At 38.7% G+C, this 21,379-nt stretch overlaps 1 protein-coding gene across 1 annotated transcript; it reads right to left on the reverse strand.

Annotated features, from left to right (window-relative positions):
- Positions 1 to 18,386: 18,386 nt before the first annotated feature.
- LOC129767739 (DNA replication licensing factor Mcm7) lies at positions 18,387 to 20,920 on the reverse strand. Its single transcript, XM_055768898.1, has 3 exons — positions 20,762 to 20,920; positions 18,777 to 20,700; positions 18,387 to 18,708 (listed from the first exon to the last, which is right to left on the reverse strand). The coding sequence occupies exons 1-3, from the start codon at positions 20,787 to 20,789 to the stop codon at positions 18,507 to 18,509; spliced, it is 2,154 nt and encodes a 717-aa protein (XP_055624873.1). The 5' UTR covers positions 20,790 to 20,920; the 3' UTR covers positions 18,387 to 18,506.
- Positions 20,921 to 21,379: the final 459 nt, after the last annotated feature.

The raw sequence follows: 21,379 nt of genomic DNA on the forward strand, positions 1-21,379 counted from the left end.
TTGCACCACGATAATGCACCAGCTCATCGATCGATCATTGTGAATGTTTGACCAAAAACGTATGTGATTGAACAAGCACCGTACTCTCCAGATATGGTCTCGTGTGATCTTTTCTTATTTTAGAAACTCAAATTACCACTTGGTGGGATCCATTTCGACAGCATGGAAAACATAAGAACGAATTCGATGCGTGAACTAAAGGCAATTCCTGAATACAACTATAAAAAGTGTTTCCATGACTGGATAGTTCGTTGGAAAATGTATGTATTGCTTCAAAAGGGCCTAACAAAAACTTATATCATGAATAAAGAATTTTCTTTAAAAACACAAATTCCTGGTATATATTTGAAAGAATGTATCATGTTACATTTTCTTGCCAGTCCCCTTGACATTTCTATGACATTTATGCTTTTGTTATTTTTTACATTCGGGTGTACAAAAATTGTATGTGTTACATTCAGGGGAACATGTTTCGGACGAACGTAATTGGGGTGAATATAATGTAGCCAATGTTTTTGAATCTGTAAAAATGCTATATGGCCACAGTAATAATCGACGTGGCCACAGAAGTTATTCGATGCAAATGATGTTTACCCATAATCAACTTGTTGAATGTTATAACAATAGAATTTTTTTTTATAATTCTAGTACAAATATTTAAAGTGAGAATTTAAGTAGTTAAAGTGGAACTTTAAACTTTGAACTAGAACTTATTTTAATATTTTCTGATTTCAAGTAGTTTTTCAGCTTCAATACTACATTCTGCATTTAAATTACATCCGTATAATAACGATTTAAACGCGTCCTGAAGTATAGTTTGAGAAATGGCACTCAACGTTTCGGTTAAACCGATCGAATGGTGAAATATTAACAAATTGACGCACGATCTATGACTTCTGACTCGACACATTAATGTGTAAAAGCATCAACTTCCTAGATTATGTTAATCGGGACAAATTTGCCCATGAATGCTTCTAAATCATTTGAACTGGTTGAACTGAATCCTCAGGTGGCATCACTGGTTGCTCGAATATAGTTTGAGTCCCGGAATTCAATTGACACACTGTGTTTTTACACATCATGATTGGTAAATTTGTATTCTTAGGCACTAAAAACTGACCAAAATAAGGACACAGTATTCTTCCTCGCTAGATTCCGACAATGTCTAAATGGAATTTTATTTTCAACAGGACCTAAATCAAACAATATTGTGCTGATGTATTAGGATGGGTAGGATCCTAATAGTAAAACATTCCGAATCCTGAACAGATATTTATCCTGTTCCCTGATTCACTAAAATAATGAAAAATGGATTACCGATTCCGTGTGGTCAATTGCCAAACTGTTGAAATTAGTTGTTACCCATCTATCTGTCCTCCCAGATCTACACAAACAATCGCAATGGACACCCACGAGCATCTTGTCAGCAATCATCAATGCTTGAATAGTTTTTGTTAGTGCATGCTAATATACGGTGATAATTATCATCGGTTTCGGTAGTTTTCATCTCCGCCATTCAACCAGTCTGGCTCATATTAATGGTCCCATTAAGGAATCTCCCGAAAGCGCTTCGTCACAGCCATCAAAGATTTGAAAACTAGAGAGAAAAATACTTCATTTAATTACCAACCGAAATGACTTTAAAAGTTTGCTTGAGCAGGAAACTCGATTTGCACTTTTCCCCAGCATGATGACAATCAATTTGTAGCATAGCTCGGAAATATCCCTCGAATGGAGCAATCATCGGAATGGCACCAAAATGGGAATACTCGCATGAAGGACGAACTTTGTTCGAGCCTGGCACAAGAGAGGGATGAACGAAGTAAGGCAAACCAATTTTCTTTCAACGATTTTCCACTGCCATTATTGGGCGTTCCGATTACAATCTCGATGGAATGATAAGAATCGAACGATAGCTCTTTGGCGACGCTGTGGGAAACGGAGCAGCAGACTGTGGTATATACATACACGAGAAAAGTTGGAAAACATTTTCCAAGATCATGCACTGGAAGCCCCCGTCATAAATGAAATTGGGAAGAGAGAAGCGATGGCAGAAGGATGCAAGCGAGTAAAGCGATATCCTGACAATCGCTTCTTGAGCCGATGCATTCGTGGTGCTGTGGAAACTTTGTGATGCAACCACACAAGCAGGTTGTTATTGAGCAATTTCCTCGGTTTTTTCTTTGCAACGGTTTTCATGTCCGGAGCGAAATGCTTATTGAATCGGTAATGGAAATTCCTGGCAAACTGCTTGGATGTTCTAATGTTTCAGGATTTTTGCAATCCAAAAGTCGTATAAAAGCATCGAGGATAAGCTTATAGCTGTTGTTTACGTTCAATACAAGTTCAATACAAGTAATAATAATATTTTTATCAGAAATATCTTTAAAACACATGCAGCCATGAAGAAAAGACTAAGCGAACCTTATAGTCAACTTCACGAATCTTTCGACACCCGCACCAGACAAAATGCAAGTAATAATAATAATAATAACATTATCTTGTGAACTACACCGTCAATCAGCCTGAACATGAGCCAGATTGCAAATTGATCGGCTGTTACCATTTGCGGAAGTTTTATTCCTCATTAACACCAATACTGGCTTGGGGTTTACTTAAACGAACCAACCGACTTTGCCTTTACTTTTCCCGTCATCATCGAAAATTAACCGGCTGGCGCAAATACGAATATATGTATATTAGGGTGGCAGCGAAAATGATCATGTAAAATTTCAAAAACCGACCATGTACATTTTGTTTATTGGCTCAAAAAAATTACCTTTGCAAAGTTTCAGCTCGATCGGACATGATTTAGGGGTACCTCAAAGTGCTCAAAGTTTGTAATTTTTGTGATCTTCGAAAGGAAATTTGGAAAATCGATTTTTTTTTCGATGCCAAATGACTTGAAAATGCATAGAACGTTGATATCTGGTGTTATCTCAAAAATAAAAATTTGGCCGAAAATCGACTTTTCGGGATTAGCCTAAGTGGCCAAAAAAAAATCAGAACTTTAAGTGCTTTGAAGCACCCCTAAATCATGCCCGATCGAACTGAAATTTTGCACAGGTCATTTTTTAGGCCAATTAACAAAATGTACATGGTCGGTTCTTTGAAATTCGATGATGATTTTTTTTCCATACGTCCATTGCCACCCTAATGTATATATTTTATGTTATCTCCATGCCCCGAAACCACGCTCTCAATCAATTCTACTCTGCTGCAGTCGGTTGTTGTTGTAGGATTTGTAGTGTTTGATTGAGTGCAAGCATGCTGTTGGTTGCAGTTTTGCAAACCGCGCCCCATCGGAATGCCGCCAAACTTTTGCGAAACCCGAAACTGCACGGCACTTATTCCGCCTCATATATTCCCACAAATGGAACGATTTGCACCGCAATGTGGCCATAGTGTAGGAAACCGAGCTGTGAGGGGTGATGGCTGGGAAGAGATGGGAAGTGCAACGACCTTTTGAAGATTATCGGACTTTGACGAATTGAGATGTTTTTTTGAACTTTTTTTCTTGCAGTCGCCTACACAACTTTATTTATTTTTTTTTTTATTTTTTTAGCCCTCCACTCACCCCCATCTCGAAGAAACTCTTATTCGAGAATCCTAGAGTTGGGCACCAATTGTTTTTTGCTGAAAAAAAAAATTTTAATATAATTTACAATTCCACAGGACAAAACAAGATATTTAGGTACGAGGTGAGCGGACAATAACATGTAAAGCAAAGATGTATGGATCCCAGTGAAAATAGTATTTCTTTTAAGGGATCCAATATAATATAAGAATATAACATAGTAAAAAAGATAAATAGAAACAAACAACAGAAATTTGAATATAAAACATAGATTGTAGAAAATTATGAGAAAAACTGGCAAGTATACAAAAATAAGAAAGCTAAACACTGAGGTGGTTTATTGTGGTTGATCGAAATCTATACTAGGAAAACTCTTATGATCGATTTTAGGTATAGCTTCAATTTATTTTTAAAAAGATCTGAACGTGTTATTGCTCGGATTTCCGGTGGCAAAGCATTGAAACGGGACGGTCCATAAAACAAAATGCGCTGTTGACCAACATTGGTTGTTGCCCGACTTCGCATTAAATTTTGGGCTTGTCGTGTGGAGTGTTGGTGATTTGCTGTAGGTATTGTCAGGTTGTGATGGATATTATTGTCATTTATAACGCTGTGAATAAATTTTACAGTCTGTAATTCGCGCAGTCCAATAAGAGGCAGTATACTATGAGAATCGTCAGAGTATAAGTCCGAAGTAGGATGAAGAATTGGTAGTCTGTATATGATTTTCAAACATCTATTCTGAACACTTGTAATTTTTTTAGTTTTGTTTTACATGCATGCCCCCATACTATTATTCCATATTGCAATAGTGAGTGTATACATGCAAAGTAGAAATTGATTAACGCTTTCTTGGCCACAAAGTGGGATACTCTCCTTAATAAACCACAGAGTGAAGAAATTTTTCTCTCCAAAGAATTTACTTGTTGTGTCCATGATAAGGTCGTGTCTAGCTGAATTCCAAGATATTTGAAGTGGTTAACCTTGTCAATTGAAATATCCCCGACCTTTGGGTCGGGACAAACGATGATTTTTTTCCTAGGTGAGTGGAAGAACATATATTTTGTTTTTGACAGATTAAGTGACAAAAGATTGTCTTGAAAATAAGTAAGAAGAACATTTAGATCATTTTCAATATTTGAGACGACGGTTTTTGATTCAGAACAAGGATAAAATAATGCAGTGTCGTCAGCAACTAGTCTAGCTGTTCCTATCAACGGAAGGTTACCTATATCATTAACGTACATAAGAAACAGCAGAGGCCCGATATTACTACCCTGGGGTACTCCTATATTTATTGGACGCAGGATACTTCTGGCATTATTCAATGCAACATATTGGTGTCTATCGGTGAGATAATTTTGCACGAGGTCGTTGGCTATTCCTCGAATACCATAGATATTCAATTTTTTTAGTAATACATTATGATCGATTGTATCGAAGGCCTTTTTTAGGTCAAGAAATAGTGCTCCAACTACCTTTTTGTGATCGATTCCATCTATCAGCTCATCCACAAGCTCAGTGACGGCAGTTACAGTGCTGCTGCCACGCCGAAATCCGTACTGGAGCTGGTAGAAGACGTTATTTTTATTCAAAAAATCAAGAAATCTGACAATAATGAGCTTTTCAAATATTTTATTAAACACTGATAGGGTTGATATCGGTCGATAGTTGCTAGGATTCGTACAATCGCCAGATTTAAAAATTGGCACGACTCTAGCAATTTTTAGACAGTTTGGGTATCTTCCTGTAGACAGCAATATGTTGAACATTTCTGAGCAAATTCTAGAAAAGGCAACTGCGTTCGTTTTTATTACATTCACTGGGATATTATCAGATCCGCAACCTTTTTTGCTGTTCAGATCTTGTATGATCGTTAGCACCTCAGCTGGATTTGACGGATATAAAAAAATTTAGTTTGGGACATAACGAGTGTACATCGATGGATTACCATTATGACGCTTAGGAATTTCACGAGATAGTTGAGTTCCGATGCTTGAAAAATATTCGTTGAAAACTTCACACACTTCTTCGTCCTTTGTATACTCAATACCATCATTAATAAGATTAATTTGTGTTCTTTCCTTGGAGCGTCCAAAAATGGAATTAATTGTTTTCCACATTCTTGAATTATTCGTATTGTTCAATAATTGTTGGAAAAATGCTCTTTTACTGTGCCTTTTCTCTACTTGAACTTTTTTTGAAATATGGTTGAGCATTTCTTGTAGGTACGTATCATTAGGACGGGTTTTAACCTTTTTCAAGTATTTGACTTTAATTTTCAACAATTTCCAAAGATCATATGACATCCAGGGACAAGCGTTTCCTTTGGTGTTGACCTCAACAGAGATGGTTTTGGAGCATTGGTTTAACAACGCATTGTACGTCGACGAGATATTTGTTAAGCACAATTCAACGCTTTGCCCACAACTCACTGTTTCCAAGAAATTAGAGAAGAGCGTGTTTAATCTGTTGTGGTCTACAATGGTCTTTTTCAGTTTTGTTTTGACTTTGCAACCGTTTAGTCTTAACGAAGATACAATCAATGAGTGATCACTGAGACAAGAGAAAACAGTATCATTCCGAATGTTTGGCACGTCCATGATTCTGCATACAACATGGTCCAATATATTGTTACTCGCATTGCGCGTAGTAAACGTGTTGCCACATATAAAACCTAGCGACTGTAAGAGCTACAACGAGCGAACTACAATATTATTACCAGACAAATTTACAGGAACATTCACGTCACCTACAATGAAGTATGGTCTTGATTTAGAACGATTCAATTTATTTTCCAGGAAGTCAAAAATCTGTTGAAGTCAAAAGAGGGGGGACGATAAAAACCTAAAACATCGAAAAACTGATTATTGATTGATAGCTCTATGTGAATGAAATGAAATCCATCTAGATTTTGATTGTCAATGATTTTATGTCGAATTGAATTTTTAACGAATACAGCTAAACCACCAGCAGATACCTCACGACACGAGAAAATCGATTTGTACCCATTTATATTATAAATTGAGCACATTTCACCTTTAAGCCATGTCTCGCCAATCACTATGACATCTATGGACACGTCACACTGATTAATGAATACAATTATTTGGTCGAATTTTTCTAAGTCATTTATTCCACGAACATTCCATTGAAGAATTCTCAAAAAGTTACCGTTAATATTTCTCAAGCTAATGTTCAGATCATTCACGTAGTCATGGGAAAAGTTATTTGTATTTATATGAGTCATAGATTAAAAGACAAACACAAATTGAATAAAAAAAACGAGGAAAACAGGCAAGAAGAAATTACACAGCATTGTTGTGTCTTTTCCTCTTGGGCGAGGGAGTCTTAGTCATGTTCAAGTATCGGGTCATTAGTTTACTGAAATCTTCTCTGTTTTTTATAACGTCAGGTCTATCACCATCTCTTTTCTTTACTAGAATTGTTCCGAATCTGCCAGGCCAGACATATTTAATGTTCAGTACTTCCTGCGATTCACGAAGTTCGCGAAGTAGTTCAAAAGAAAGCGGAGACAATTCATCACGAATGGAAACAGAAGTTGGTCTACCATTCAACAGTAAAGATGGATCAATTTCTGTTGATATAAGTTTACCTTTTTGTTTCTTTTTGTCAAATACCATTTCCTTACTAACTGTATCATTAAAGATCACTTTGATAGGAATCAACGTTGAATTGCTGTTCTTTTTTGAGCTAAGCCTGGCGGCTGTTGCTATAGATCCTGCTTCCAGCTGTACACCCAGAGACTGTATAGTTTTCTCAATGAGTTGATCTGTGTTTTCATTATGTGTTAGAGGTTTAACAAATTCGATGAGGATTTTTGGTATCAACATTTTCAAGTTTGGATCATTTTAAATTATCTGTTATGATGATTAAGTCTAGTGTAATTTATTGAAAGATGATAGATTATCACAAAACAAAAATTGTTCATAATGAGCGATTATTTCTATAATAAGGTTTGATCAAGGGAGTATTCTAGTCTATAAATTTGAAAAAAATCAATTTTTTTCCATCGTATTTCTGTAGTTTAGGCATTCAAGAATATACTCTAGTAAGGACTTATCGAAAATCCTATTATTTACCGAGTTAGAGCCATTTTAGTGATGTAGTATCTAACCTGTTACGGCCATAACAATGAACTTCCATCGCGTTTTTCTCGGAACTAGTTTTTTTCAAACTGGCGTACACGACATCTTAAGTTCTATTGAAGCGATTAATGTCGAAATTATATGGATACAATCTGCAGGCATCTCTCTATCGCATGAACCTCTAAAAAATAATATTTTTTTCAATTTTACTATTTTAAAAAAGTCGGGAAACAAAAGAAAAAACATTTTAAACCGCATTTTGTTTTTCAAACGGCCGTCATTTTGTCAAAAAACATGTTTTTGACTTGTCCAAGGCTCATGCTATAGCGTCATCTTTACTGATTCAGAATCTGTTCGATTTTTTTTTGTTTCAGATAACAAGAAGGGCTGGAATCGTGTACGCCATGGCACAACTTTTTTTGAACCCTCTCACTTCATCAGCTCTTAACTATTAAAGTTATGAATATTTTTTCTCCGATCAATTTTTGTTTTATTGTAAAAAAATAGATGAACAAATAATGATATAATTGATAGTAAAGATATTCTTTGTTTTATTTTTACGCAGCTCGAAAAAACGTCCGAAATTCGTGCCTCTACACTAGAATACCCCCTTAAGTTAGGATCTATAATCACTGTTCATTTCGAAGTAGGCGTATCTGAAATCTTTTGGCAGCAAATTGTTTGAAAAAACCTGTACCATTCTGAATCATATTTCGGACGCTTAAGGCATATCATGCAGAAAACAGATCTCAACTTTATGCACAAGTATTGTTTGATTGATATTTTTAATCAATTATTTCAAGATGCTTTTAAGCCTTCTACTTTGGTACCTATTTGATTGAAAACATAAAAAAATCATCGAATAAAATGATTTTCAAATCAAGCGAATAAGAATCAAACTTCGAACACAATTTATAAAAAAAAAATCGGACAGATTGAACTCAAATTTCGGACACTTTATTTTGTAATTTTTTGAACGAAAATTACATTACACTTGATTATATTTTACAGTCAACTGCGAAACACTTACCAAGCAATCACAGTAACCTGATAACGATGATGAGAACTGATGAAACACGAGAGAAATTTAAATATTGATGAATGGGTAAATTCTACGTGCTCACGCTAAGCAAACGTCAAACACAAACGATAATGAGTGGATTTTAGATTTTGGATGGATTTTTTCCTACTATGTAATAATTCAAATGTAATTCTCAAATGAAGTGATAGTAAACCAAGGGATTACCCACAAGAAGCAATTGTGATATTAATTTAATCGTTATATCATCAGAGTATTAAGCATTTCAAGATATTAGAACGAAGTGTCCGAAATATGATGTTGTCCGAAATATGATTCAGAACGGAGCCGATCTGGCGTGGAGGTAACATCCATACTTCTCACGCTCAAGATCACGAGTTCAATTCTCACTCCCGACATTCTTCCAAAATGGAAGGTAAAAGTGACGAACCAGCCAGAAGCGTTGAAAGTCACTATAATACAGAAAAAAAAAAAAAAAAAAAATGATTCAGAACGGTTTCTTCGACGGTATAAATTTCTCGTTGATCCGTTTTGATTTGAAAAAGTTGTGCAGGATGGAAGCCTAGAGAAGAAATTCCTACACCCACATTAACCCTCCTATACTCGCGTGAGTCTCTGTGATATTTCTATTGTGTAGTTTTTAAGCATTATTGGTATTTATTTAAAGAAAAGGATAAATTTGCCAGGATGTTCCTTATTAGCCATGGGATTTGCAGTTGTTGATCCGATGAAATCCACCCTGCAGGCAACTACACTAAATTGAACGTTCTGTTGATCCAATGCGCATCCAGTTCTGCTTCCATCGCTTTCCACCACACACCTTACAAAGTGATTGAAGGTCTACCAACTACGTTGTAATTGGCGGTGTTGCTCTATTGGACCGTTCCGATCTACGGACAGCCGACAGACATCGCATTCTAGATCAATAATCGTTCAATGGCGGCTGGTGATTGTGCAAAACTCTTCCACCCCGGGTGCGAAAGCTTCACTCGACGCCACTGTATTGTACCCTCGCTTTTTTCGAGAAACGCAATGCTTTGTTTAAAATTTCGTACAAGGAATTTAAAAGACATAAAACATAGAAAGCATTTTCCATTGTAGGTACTAGTTTCGCATCTTTCCATCAGCATTTGAAAAAAGACTTTTACTTCATCTTCAACATCATAATAATTATCAACACGTTCCTATCCGAGCGCGATTCGGTCGTATTTCTTGCGACGCCAAAATTGACTATCAGTACGCTAGACAGTAATCAGAAAAATAAACGAGAAACAATGTTTTTTTTCACAAAACTTATGAGATAAAAATTACTGAATCGATCCTCTATTCCTTAATAATCCAGTCAGGACTACTTTTCGCATAAGTATCGCGAAAAATTACTCAAACTGGGCTCCACAGCAGTGTACATGCTTTGTGAAAGTATAGATAAGATGCCAGCGAAAAGAAGCATATTTGCCTAGCCGAAGCGTCCGAATTTAAATTCCATGGTTAATCTTCTTTAACATTGGAAAAGATCATTTAGAAAGTCGAGGTCCTAGGATCGAAACCAAGTGCAACATATTTGACCACAAAGACCCCGATCAATCCCGGTTCAACATTCAAGATCATAATTGAATAAATTAAATAAAAATATAAGTTTGCCTAACAACATCTCAATGTTCATGACAACGACTGCTCTGATCCATTGAATGGTCGCATATCCTAGAATGTGATGGAATATACTCATCCCATGAATTAACAAGTTTCATGTTAATGGCTCTCAAGGAACTTCTATTTGTGAGAACATCAAAATTTCTAGAGTTCTAATTTCCAAACAACGCAGAGATTTTTCTCCTGCGCTACCAAACGGTGAAGCTTAAAATTCGACGATCAACCTATGAGTCATCTCGCACAATATTATGAATACATTTGTACCCATCGCACGCTCGTCGCGTGACACACAGACACACACACACACACACACACACACACACACACAGTAGGATGTGACAGCCAGAAACATCCGAAATTTGAGCATCATTCACGGCGACTATAAATTATATTTTATCACCCACCCAAAGCTAGCTTTAAAGACCGAATCCAATCGCCAAAAAATGCATTGTTAATATGACATGACACAAGCCGGAGTTTCGTCTTGCTCTGGATCGTTAACGTCTCCTGACGATTCGATGTTCGGAGATTTTCAAATTGATACACGAAGATGATGATGATGCAATCTACGCTATCGCGATCGATTGTGATTGATGGTGATCCGAAATGCGAAATTGGAATACTTTGGAATGTGACAGAGATGGTGTTAATGGCAATTATATGGCACTTGATCGATAGTCGTTATTACTCAATTATATACGGAGTAGAGAGCGACGAACTTCATTCAGTCGGATGTTCCATTTCGAAGGTCGATTGTGGATGGAATGAATGAACTTGAATTAATTTTAGTTTGAGGCATTCCACCAATGAACACAAATTTTCGAAGAATTTTTTAATTTCATATTTTTCATCTTGCTGAATCTTTGCCAACTTGGGCTACCATCGGCTTAGTAATCCTTTGTTTTTTTCAACTAGCAATAATCGTACCTTGGATGTTTCTCATCGGGTACGACATCGTCACTGCGCAAAGGTATCATTTGTGTGTATTGATTGAATTATTGATTAAACTAATGAATCCATGACACAATTTGCGAATTCAATTGCAAACAAATTCCAATTTAGGTCAATTCATTTCTTTCAATTAGTTTCAAAGTCTGTGTTAGGAAAACATTCCGATTTGTAGAAACGCAAACGAGTACGAAAGTAGCCGCAGCTTGCATCTATTTCGCAATGCCGATTTCCCCAGGCTCGCTGGTTTTGAAGTCTGTGTTAGGACTACAAATTCCAGCGATCGTACATCAATCGCTGCGCATTCACAACCGAGTGGATTTCCGAGCGGACACCCGCTTATATACAGATTCGTATGATTTCAATAGGCTGTTTTAAATAAATAATCTGTTTTAAATAAGTAAAACAAAAAATCTGAATCATGCGGATGTAATCAAAGTTGTGTTACTTTTCGTATCCACTACAAAAAGAAAATATTGTTATTAAGGGAAAAAATAATTAAATTAATAAAAATGAACAAACTACATTTTTTTCATCAATTGATGCTTGCGTTTCAAATCATAATGGCCCAACTAACATTTTGGCAGATACTGAAATTTCAGTATTATTGACTTCAAAACTTAATTATAATTCAATTTTACTTCTCGCCAAATATTGGGTTTTTATTATCCTCGACGTTTTTTTTTCCTTGTTGGGTGTGAACCACTGCGTCCATTATTTTGAACTATTGTGGTATACCCCATTTTTCTACTACGCTTCAAGCTTATCTACTGCTTATTGATGAAGAAGTAGACTGAAAGCTAAAGCGAGATATGTTGTCAATCAGGAATAATCTGTTTGATGAAATTTATAGTCCTGATCGGCGACACATACCAAACTTTGTTGGGCTCCAGAATAGCCTTATCAAGGTGTTGAAGTCTGCGTCTATTCAGTGCTCCGCAATTGCAGAGCAAATGTTCCGAGGTTTCACTTTCGGCATCACAAAAGCGACAAATATCATCTTGCACTAAACCCATGTTTTTGAGATAGTATTTACTCGGACAGTGTCCTGTTATAAGACCAGTGAATGTGCTGAAGTCTTTCTTATTAAGACTCAGCAATTGTTGAGTAATTATAATACTCGGCGTAATAAATTGTTTTGACTGGTTAAGTTGTACAGTTGGCCGTCACTTCCCGGTCTTACCATTTCTTCAGTTCACTCTTCAACACACAATCAGAAATCCCACAGAATGGTTCTGGACCAGTGAAGGGTGTGCTTGAACCGCGTCTTGCGAGTTCATCTGCTAGTTCATTTCGCTCTATACCGCAATGGCCAGGAATCCAATACAGTTGTACCGAACTTATCTGATATAGTTGCCGTGAAAGACAAATGCATTTCCAGACAATTTTTGAATAGCACTTGAAAGCATTGATGGCGTTAAGTGCAGCTTAACTGTCTGAGAAGATGCAAATGTTAGCATGTCTATAATTTCTTTTGAGACAGACATTTATACATTTTATTATTGCAGCTATTTCTGCCTGGAAAACTGTCGGCCAGTTCCCCATAGCAATAGAAATTTTTATTCTGGGACCATACACTCCAGCACCTGTTCTGTTACCCATATTCGACCCATCGGTATAGAACAGGATTGAATCATTACGAACATTAGGACCACCTTCATCCCATACTGAACGAGAAAGTTCGATCACCCTGTATGGAATATCATAATTAGTCCTAGGTTCCATCCAATCACTATTCATCTCTGAGGCTGGTCCTAAGAGTAAGAGATTCAGGATGCTCAAGTGACCAGTTTTGTCCCCGTCTAATATTCCCCTATATCTTTTTAACTTAGACTCCAGCTGAACATGTCGACTCGAAGGTAACAGGTGAAGGATAGCCTCCAATTCCTTTGAGGGTGTGCTTCGTATTACTCCTGTTACACCAACGCATGCCTTTCGTTGAAGTTTGTCTAGCTTTTTAGTAGCTATTGTTTCCTTAGTCTTTGGCCACAATACTAATGAGGCATATGTTATCCTAGGCCGCACAATGGCAGTGTAGACCCACATAATCAATTTTGGTTTAAGGCCCCATGTTCTTCCTTTAATTTTAGAACATGCCCATAGGGGGATCGTCAGCAAAACCCACGATTTCGAAACCATTTGCCTTCAAACTTATCAGAAGGTCGTCAACCACCAGTTACCAAAGGAGAGGTGATAGAACCCCTCGTTGTGGGCAACCTTTCGATTGCAATCACAGATGTCGACGACCCGTTCAACTCCGAGCTGATTTGTCTATGTGTGAGCTTGCCTTTGATCCATTCGACTATGAAGTCATCGAAATGTCTTCTTCTCATAGCCTGTGCCATTGATACATAAGAAGCATTATCGAAAGCCCCTTCGATATCAAAAAACGCACATAGTGCAGTTTCTTTTGACAAAAGAGATTTTTCAATATTAGTAACAAGCGTGTGTAACGCTGTGACTGTGGATTTGCCTGATTGATAGGCAAACTGATATTTAGTTAAAGGGCATTTGGACATAAATACCGACTTTATGTATTTCTGTATAAATAATTATGTATTTCTGTATAAATAAATATGTATTTATGTATAAATACCGACTTATGTATGTATTTCCATTTCGGGCTTCCGAAAGTATACAGCCCTGCGCTGACAACCGTTTGACATAGCTGTCAACCAAAGCGTCATATCGTTAGTTGAATGTCTGCCATTTTACAATATGGATCGTTTTAGCATCGCACAACGTGTTAATTTTGTTAAATTATACTATAAAAATGATGAAAAACCGGCAAATGTTTTTCGAGCATTACGGACGGATTTTGGTCGTCATGGACGGCCTACAGAGCACACAATCGCTAATGTAGTGCGTAAATTCGAACAAACTGGATCCGTAGCGGATATTGAAAGATCTGTGCATCATCGTAATGTGCGTTCGGCCGAAAATATTGCTGCTGTTGCTGCCAGTGTGGAGGATGACCCGAATGTTTCGATTCCACGGCGTGCTCAGCAATTGGGCTTGTCAAACACATCATTGTGGTGAATTTTGCATTTGGACTTGCACCTACATCCATATAAAGTCCAACTGGTACAAAAATTAGAGCATGGTGACCATGGAATGCGTCGGGCATACGTCGATTGGGTGAACGAACAACAGCAGCAAAATGCTGAATTTTCGCATCAAATTTTCTTCAGCGATGAGGCACATTTCGAGCTCGGTGGCTATGTGAACACCCAAAATTTCCGTATATGGGGCTCAGAAAATCCACACGTGATTGTAGCGGGGCTATTGCATCCGCCAAAAGTCACATTATGGTCTGGTGGAGTCATCGGGCCGTATTTCTTTGAAAATGAGGACGGCGAGACGGTAACTGTGAATGGTGAGCGCTATGGCCGCATGTTAACCGATTTTTTTTGCCACAAATTGAAGATATGGATACGGATGACATGTGGTTTCAGCAGGACGGCGACACGTGCCACACAACAGGACCGAACATAGCCATATTGCGAACGAAATTTGAGGGACGCATAATTTCGCGTTTTGGTGATGCCAATTGGCCGTCCAGATCATGCGATTTAAACCCGCTAGACTTTTTTTGGGGGGTTATGCGAAAGACCGTGTCTATGCCAACTCTCCGCCAACTCTTGAACATTTGAAAGACAAATTCGTGAAGTTATGACCGAGATACCGCCCCATATGTGCCGAAAAGTCATCGAAAATTACCTGTTCCGGATCAAGGTGTTCGAGAAAGCCCTAGGTGGACATTTGAATGATGTTGTATTTCACACATAATGGCATAAACCAAACTTTAATTTGAAATAAAAGTTTCATCCAAATTCGAATTCTAAGTGTGTTTTATTTCAATTTACTTTCGGAATTTAAAGTTGGAAAACCCTGTACTTTCTCCATAGTTTTCAACAGTATTGATGATAAACTGATTGGTTCGAATGATTTTGGGAGTGATTTCTCACGTTTCCCATCTTTTGGAATGAAGACCATTTTAACGAGTCTCCATGCGGAAGGAATGTTCTCCAATATCAGACATGCCTTAAAAATCTCGATTAGAGATGGAATTAGCTTAGATTCACCTTTCTGAATCAGAGCTGGAAAAATTCCATCTGCACCTGCGGATTTGTATGGTTGAAAGTATCTCACCGCGTTTTCTACTCTGGCCCTAGTGAAAAACAATCCAGCAACTATGTTTGCGACATCCTTTGCACTTTCAGGTTCTGTGAGGCACCTTCGAGAGCATTTTGTGTCGCCGTTATAATCAGGATTTGTATCCGAGTAGGCAGATGTAGATCCCGGGAAGTGAGCCTTCAACAGTGAGTCTAATACTTCTCAGGGAGTTTTTGTGAACGAACCGTCATCCTTTTTAAAAGAACCAAGCCCGTCGTCCTTTGCCAGAGTCTTATTGAGTCTAGCATCGATTGGGGTATTTTCAATGCTTTCGCAGTTATATACCCAGGATTTTCGTTTTGATCGTCTCAGTTTTCTGCTGTACTCAGTTAGAGCTCTCTTATATTGAGACCAGTCCGTAATTTTTGACGTAGGACTACGTCTTACATTAAGGGTGACAAATCAGGAAACCGGTCACGTTTTTATGAAATAAAGTTAATGTTAATAACTGTTTTTGCTGCGAACGGATTTTAACGATTTGCATATCAATCGAATAGGAAATTTTCTAAGATTTGTTTGGTATGCTATACATTACAATCCCATAGTCTGTATATGGTTTAAATTGATGAAAATTGGACGCGTTCCCATTTCCTCATATGTTTGTTTTGTCCATTTGTGTGCTTTCTCGAACAGAGCTATTAATAACGAGCAACTCATGCAGCCGCTAGAATAGAAACAGTCGGAGACGAATGAATCGTTGGATTGAAAGTCTTCGTAAATAAAGGAAAAGAAGAAGAAGAAGAATAGAAACAACGAAGGCGGATAGCGAAAAAAGAATATTTGCGAAGTAAGTAAGCTGTCGCTATTGTATAAATATTGCATCTCCTCTGAGTAAAATTTTCAGAACCTTTCTGTGTCCGAAACAACAAAGGTCGCTTATTCTGCTCTTTTTTTTTGTTTTATGTTTCCCCTCGAGCTGTGAACGCTAGCGGAACTTTTTACTAAAGAGTTATTTATGAATTTTCGACGTAGTCGTAATAATATCCGAAATGATAAACCAGCAAATTAGAAAAAAAATATTGCATAGTCCTACGTCCTCAGCGGTCGTGTCTCGGTACAACCCATCGAATGTTTTTCTCTGATAATGATGAACAGTTTCCGCACTGTTTTGCGAGGACGTTCGAGCCTATTATTCAACCAAGAAACGTTTCTTGTTGAAGAAGCTTAAGACTATCGTTCCGTTTAATTCTTTTGAAGCTGATTCAAGCTGCTGAATCGACCTTATTTTTGAGAATAACCGGGCTACACAGCGTTAAGTCTGAGACTTCTTGTCTGATAGCGTTTATGAATGTTGGTCCATATCCTTTGTTAGCAATATTTATGTTGTTTGATGAGAGAAATTCTTAAAGACACTCACCTCGGTAGTTAATGGCGGTACTTGCCCACATAGTGCGATGAGCGTTGGCATCAAATCCGATTGTTAATTGTTAGTTTCCCTGCAGTAGTTCACAAACGCCGCTACCTCTCGTAGGGGAACCTCAGGAACGCCGCCAGGAAAGTAAGCCGACGCAATTATGATGTCGGATGTTCCCTTGGCGGTTGGAACTTCCACACTGATCGCGACGATGTCCCTTTGAATGAACTCTGTAATAGGAAAACATTCAATGTTTGCATTTACTAAAACAGTAGCTCTTGGGGAGTCATGCTTGTCATCGTAGAACAGTTTACATAAACCTGTTTGAATACTTAGTATTATTCCTTTGTGAACCCAAGGGTCTTGGATAAGAGCTAGATCCACTGCGTCTTTTATTAGCATCCTGGATAACACGCTCGACACTGCTTCAGCGTAATGGAAGTTTATTTGCAGAACTTTGGTATTCCGCTTTGGGTTGGGTTGTCCGATCTGAGGGTTCGTTTGGGAGTATCGGAGTCCCATCTGTTTTTATCAAAATTAAGTTCAGGTTTTCTGCTTGTTCCAGTGTCCGTATTCGTTTTAGATCTGGAGTGATGGGGGGTTTAAAGAAACTCACCTTTTTCATTTGACGTGGTTGAAGTTCCTAGTCTGTTTGCGATAGCCGCTTGGGCCAGGAACAATCAGATTGTCAAGTTTCTTTTTTTTTTTGGAGGATCTTCACGAGAAAACTTTAGTTTACCAGAAACCCTGCTGACGACTTTTTGACTATTTTGTGGCTCCACAAGTTTGGAGTCACTGGTCTCTGAAGACTGCAGATTACCTTGGTTTCTAAAGTTTCGAGTTTTCTCGCTTCTTGGCCCCAGATCTCCCTTGCCTACATTGGAGTTTTTCTGAGTTGTGGTTTGGCTTTGGATTTATTTTCCTCAGCTTAGGTTCGCCAAATCGGAAGTTTATTTTGAAAGTTTTACTAGCAAGTTGACGCATGGAAGCTTCGTCGACTGTTAGCGTCCAGTCCGCGTGGATTTCATTGCGACTGGATCTCTTTAGTATACGCCATTTATCGGTGGAGAGATTTTCATTTTGACTATCTCTGAGACTTCTGTAATCTTTGTGGGAAAAAGGCATGAAGAATGGAGGCGAAATATGTTTTGCATCTAGAGTAACCAGTTTTATGTTTTCTATTAGCCTGGGAACCACTTTCTTCAACCATTCCGAAGTTTGATTGTCTTTGCAAGAAAGGATTAGATAACCTGACTTACACGAGCAGTTAAAAACTTGGGTTTCATCAGTTCGTTTCTTTGTTGCTCTATTGCAGTGAGTAGAGCATTCTGGATGGAATCTAACTGAGCCGAAGTTAGGTCGGTGTTAGTCCAACTTTAATCTGCTCTAAGGCTTCCCTGAAGGAGATTCCAGATTCAACAGTGGTTTTTGAAGTGTTGATGTTTTGAAGAGTGTTAAATATGAAAGTATTCTTTGAAAATTCGTGTTGATTGGTGGAATGCCTCGTATGCGGATGGAATGAATGAACTTGAGTTAATTTAAATTTATTTTATTATTTCAATCAGCCGTTTGAATTGAACATTGTATTTTTGGATAAAACAGATCAGAAGAATAAACTTAAGGAAAAACCAGCTCAAGTGCCGAGCGAAATACTTAGATGAATGTAATCTTTGTCCGGGTCTGGTTCACTTGCCAAACGTTCAGTTCTTCGTACTCATCGATGCAGCTGTCCACCTGGTCAGGCTTGTGACCCTTAGCGATGCAACGTTCCATGATATCCGAGATCTTTACCGTCTCATTGGCCCCCGCCAACTCCCGTATCAAAGCGAAGATCTTATCCGACCTGTTCTGAACACTGTAAACATAAAAAGAATAGATCATTAGTATACCTCTCATACGAAAATAAAAAAATAAAAAACGCACTGAGTAATTTTCTGTTCGGTTTGGTTCAACGAATCCTTTGACATTTCCAGCAATCTAAGCGCTTCCAGAACGTCATCCTTCTCGACCTGATCAGCCAGACGGAGGCGAGCAAGGGCGGTGGACAAACGCAGGATTCCCAGCAAATTCCTGGCCGAGGTGAATGTGACATCGCGACTGTTGCGAGCTTCCCGCCGTAGCGACACATAAGCATTGACAATGTATTCGGATAGCTCCGGCGTGATGACCGGTGACTTACGTTTGCACAGTGAAATGTATCGACGAATCAAAGCCATATCCATTGTTTTGATGCGCGACGGTGGCTGCTTGCCGTGACTGTGCACGAAGGTGATGTGTTTGGCTAAACGAAGATCGTTGTCACGGTCGGGTTTATCCTGTATCAACCATAGCAAATCAAAACGAGAAAGTAAAGCAGCTGGCAGCTGAATGTTTTGTTCGATGGTCCGACGTGGATTGTACCGACCGTAAGCCGGGTTAGCAGCGGCAAGGATCGATACACGAGCATTCAGGCAAGTCATTATACCAGCCTTGGCAATAGAAATTGTTTGCTGTTCCATGACTTCATGGATTGCAACTCGATCGGATTCCGCCATTTTGTCGAATTCGTCAATACAACAAACTCCCTGATCAGCGAGGACGAGAGCACCTCCCTCGAGCATCATCTCACCGGTTAAGGGATCCTTCATGACAGCCGCCGTCAAACCCACGCCGGATGATCCCCGTCCCGTTGTATACTGACTACGGACAGCAAGTCGATCGATATAACCCAACAACTGAGACTTTGCCACACCAGGATCTCCCATCAGGCAGATATTGATGTTACCACGAATTTTCATTCCATCAGGGCTTCGGTCCACTCCACCAACCAAAAGCAACAAAAGAGCTTTCTTCACATCTAAATGGCCATAAATCTCCGGTGCTAAACTGCTCGCGATTGTGGTATAAAAATCATCTTTCGCCAATTCCTCCAGCTCTTCAGGGGTCAATTCGTTGTTTATTTCACCGTCATCGGTCTTGTTGAGACAAATAATCCGATGTGCCTCCAAAAATGTTTCACTCAGAAGACCAGAAACCATTGCCCTAAAACCAGATCGCTGCATTGGAAGGAAAATTCCACTAACCACAACGTGATCGCCAGGCTGCGCCATTCGAGTCGTCTCCCCACGACACAAAATCGTCAACGAACGCGGAATGTGTCCTACTGGCACCTGGTCGCTGTGTTCCTGAATTTTCAAATCCTGGAATTTCATAAACTTTGATCCACGCGTCTGCAGATACAGGCGACCGCCAGCTTTGTTAACTCGGCAATCCTCCGAAGGACAGTCAACCACGGGCATAAAACTCATAGAGGACACCGGTTGGTAAGTCTCGGCACCACAACGGTCGCATGTGTAGGTTGCGACCGTCATCACCGGCTTCACTTCCGTGCATCGGGTCACAATTCCTCGAACCGTTACCAGTTTCCCAATATGTTCGGCCTTCACTTCACGAATTGAAACTGCATTCGAAGCGCTTGGCGCCTTAAAATAAACCTCATAACGTTTCACAAGTTCAGCCGGGATCATGTTTCTTGCCTCTCGATGCTCGTTTGGATTTCTCGTTCGCGATTGCATCAGCAGACGATGCTCGATGTATATGTCCAGTGGGTCCTTATTAATGACCTCGCGCTCTTTATACGAAGGAAGCAGTTCGAAGATAGTGTCGGAAAACATCTTCACATAGCGTTTTGCATTCTTCTGAATATTCTCCGCCAACATATCATTGTAGCTGATCACATCGTCCAGGTCCACCGTTAATCCGACTTGCTCTCGATGCGCTATGTTGGTCATTTGGCGAGCATACACGAACACTTTCTTGCCATCATCGGTTTCCTTGTGGAACTCGGTCAAAAAGGATTTGATGGTTTCTGTCGGGATATGAAATTCGCTTAAATTATTCGCACTCGCTGAAACAATCTCTTAAATTACCTTTATCAGCTGCGTAATCTCGTTGCATTTTCTATAACTTCAGGATGATGATCTTATTGTAACGAAACAAAACAATATGCTCTTTGTGAACAGAAGCGAATAAACATAACTCAACAGCGGCAGATGCTATAATGCTGTATAGTCGAATTCGCGCCAAAGCATGACGAATATGGAGAGAAAGCAGGAATCAGGAATTCTCAACAGCCAATGTGCCCAGCGGAGTTGCTTCGTTCGGGAGAAGAACAACGTCGCATGATACACTCAGAGAGATAATTGCATTGAGCTTCGTTTACTAGTTTAGGGGAGCGTCAAAAAACAATTGATTTTCAGGCGAAATCATCACGTTTTTAAAATTAAAATTAGGAACGAAAATTAACTTTTCCGTACCAAATTAATAGTCTATTCAAATGAAAAACACATTTTTGCGGGTGGTAAAAATCTTGTACAAAAATTGTTTTTGAAGACAACTTTATACTACAATGAAAAGTTTCAGTAACAATGTTGGAAATGTATAGACAAATGGTTAAAATAATTCAGAAAACTGGCTTCGTGTCTTCAAATCTGATAAGGATTACACTAACGCCAGATCGCCTCCACAAACATATTGTAATGAAATTT

Source organism: Toxorhynchites rutilus, chromosome 2 (genome assembly GCF_029784135.1).
Source record: "Toxorhynchites rutilus septentrionalis strain SRP chromosome 2, ASM2978413v1, whole genome shotgun sequence".
In the NCBI taxonomy this organism is placed as follows: domain Eukaryota; kingdom Metazoa; phylum Arthropoda; class Insecta; order Diptera; family Culicidae; genus Toxorhynchites; species Toxorhynchites rutilus.

Bases quoted from the DNA above. Each gene is read 5' to 3' on its own strand.
- LOC129767739 (XM_055768898.1), bottom strand. From the start codon at position 20,789: ATGCAACGAGATTACGCAGCTGATAAAG. The intron at 20,701-20,761 runs GTAATTTAAGAG...ATATCCCGACAG, and splicing joins AGATTACGCAGCTGATAAAG to AAACCATCAAATCCTTTTTG. The intron at 18,709-18,776 runs GTGCGTTTTTTA...TTATGTTTACAG, and splicing joins ACCGAACAGAAAATTACTCA to TGTTCAGAACAGGTCGGATA.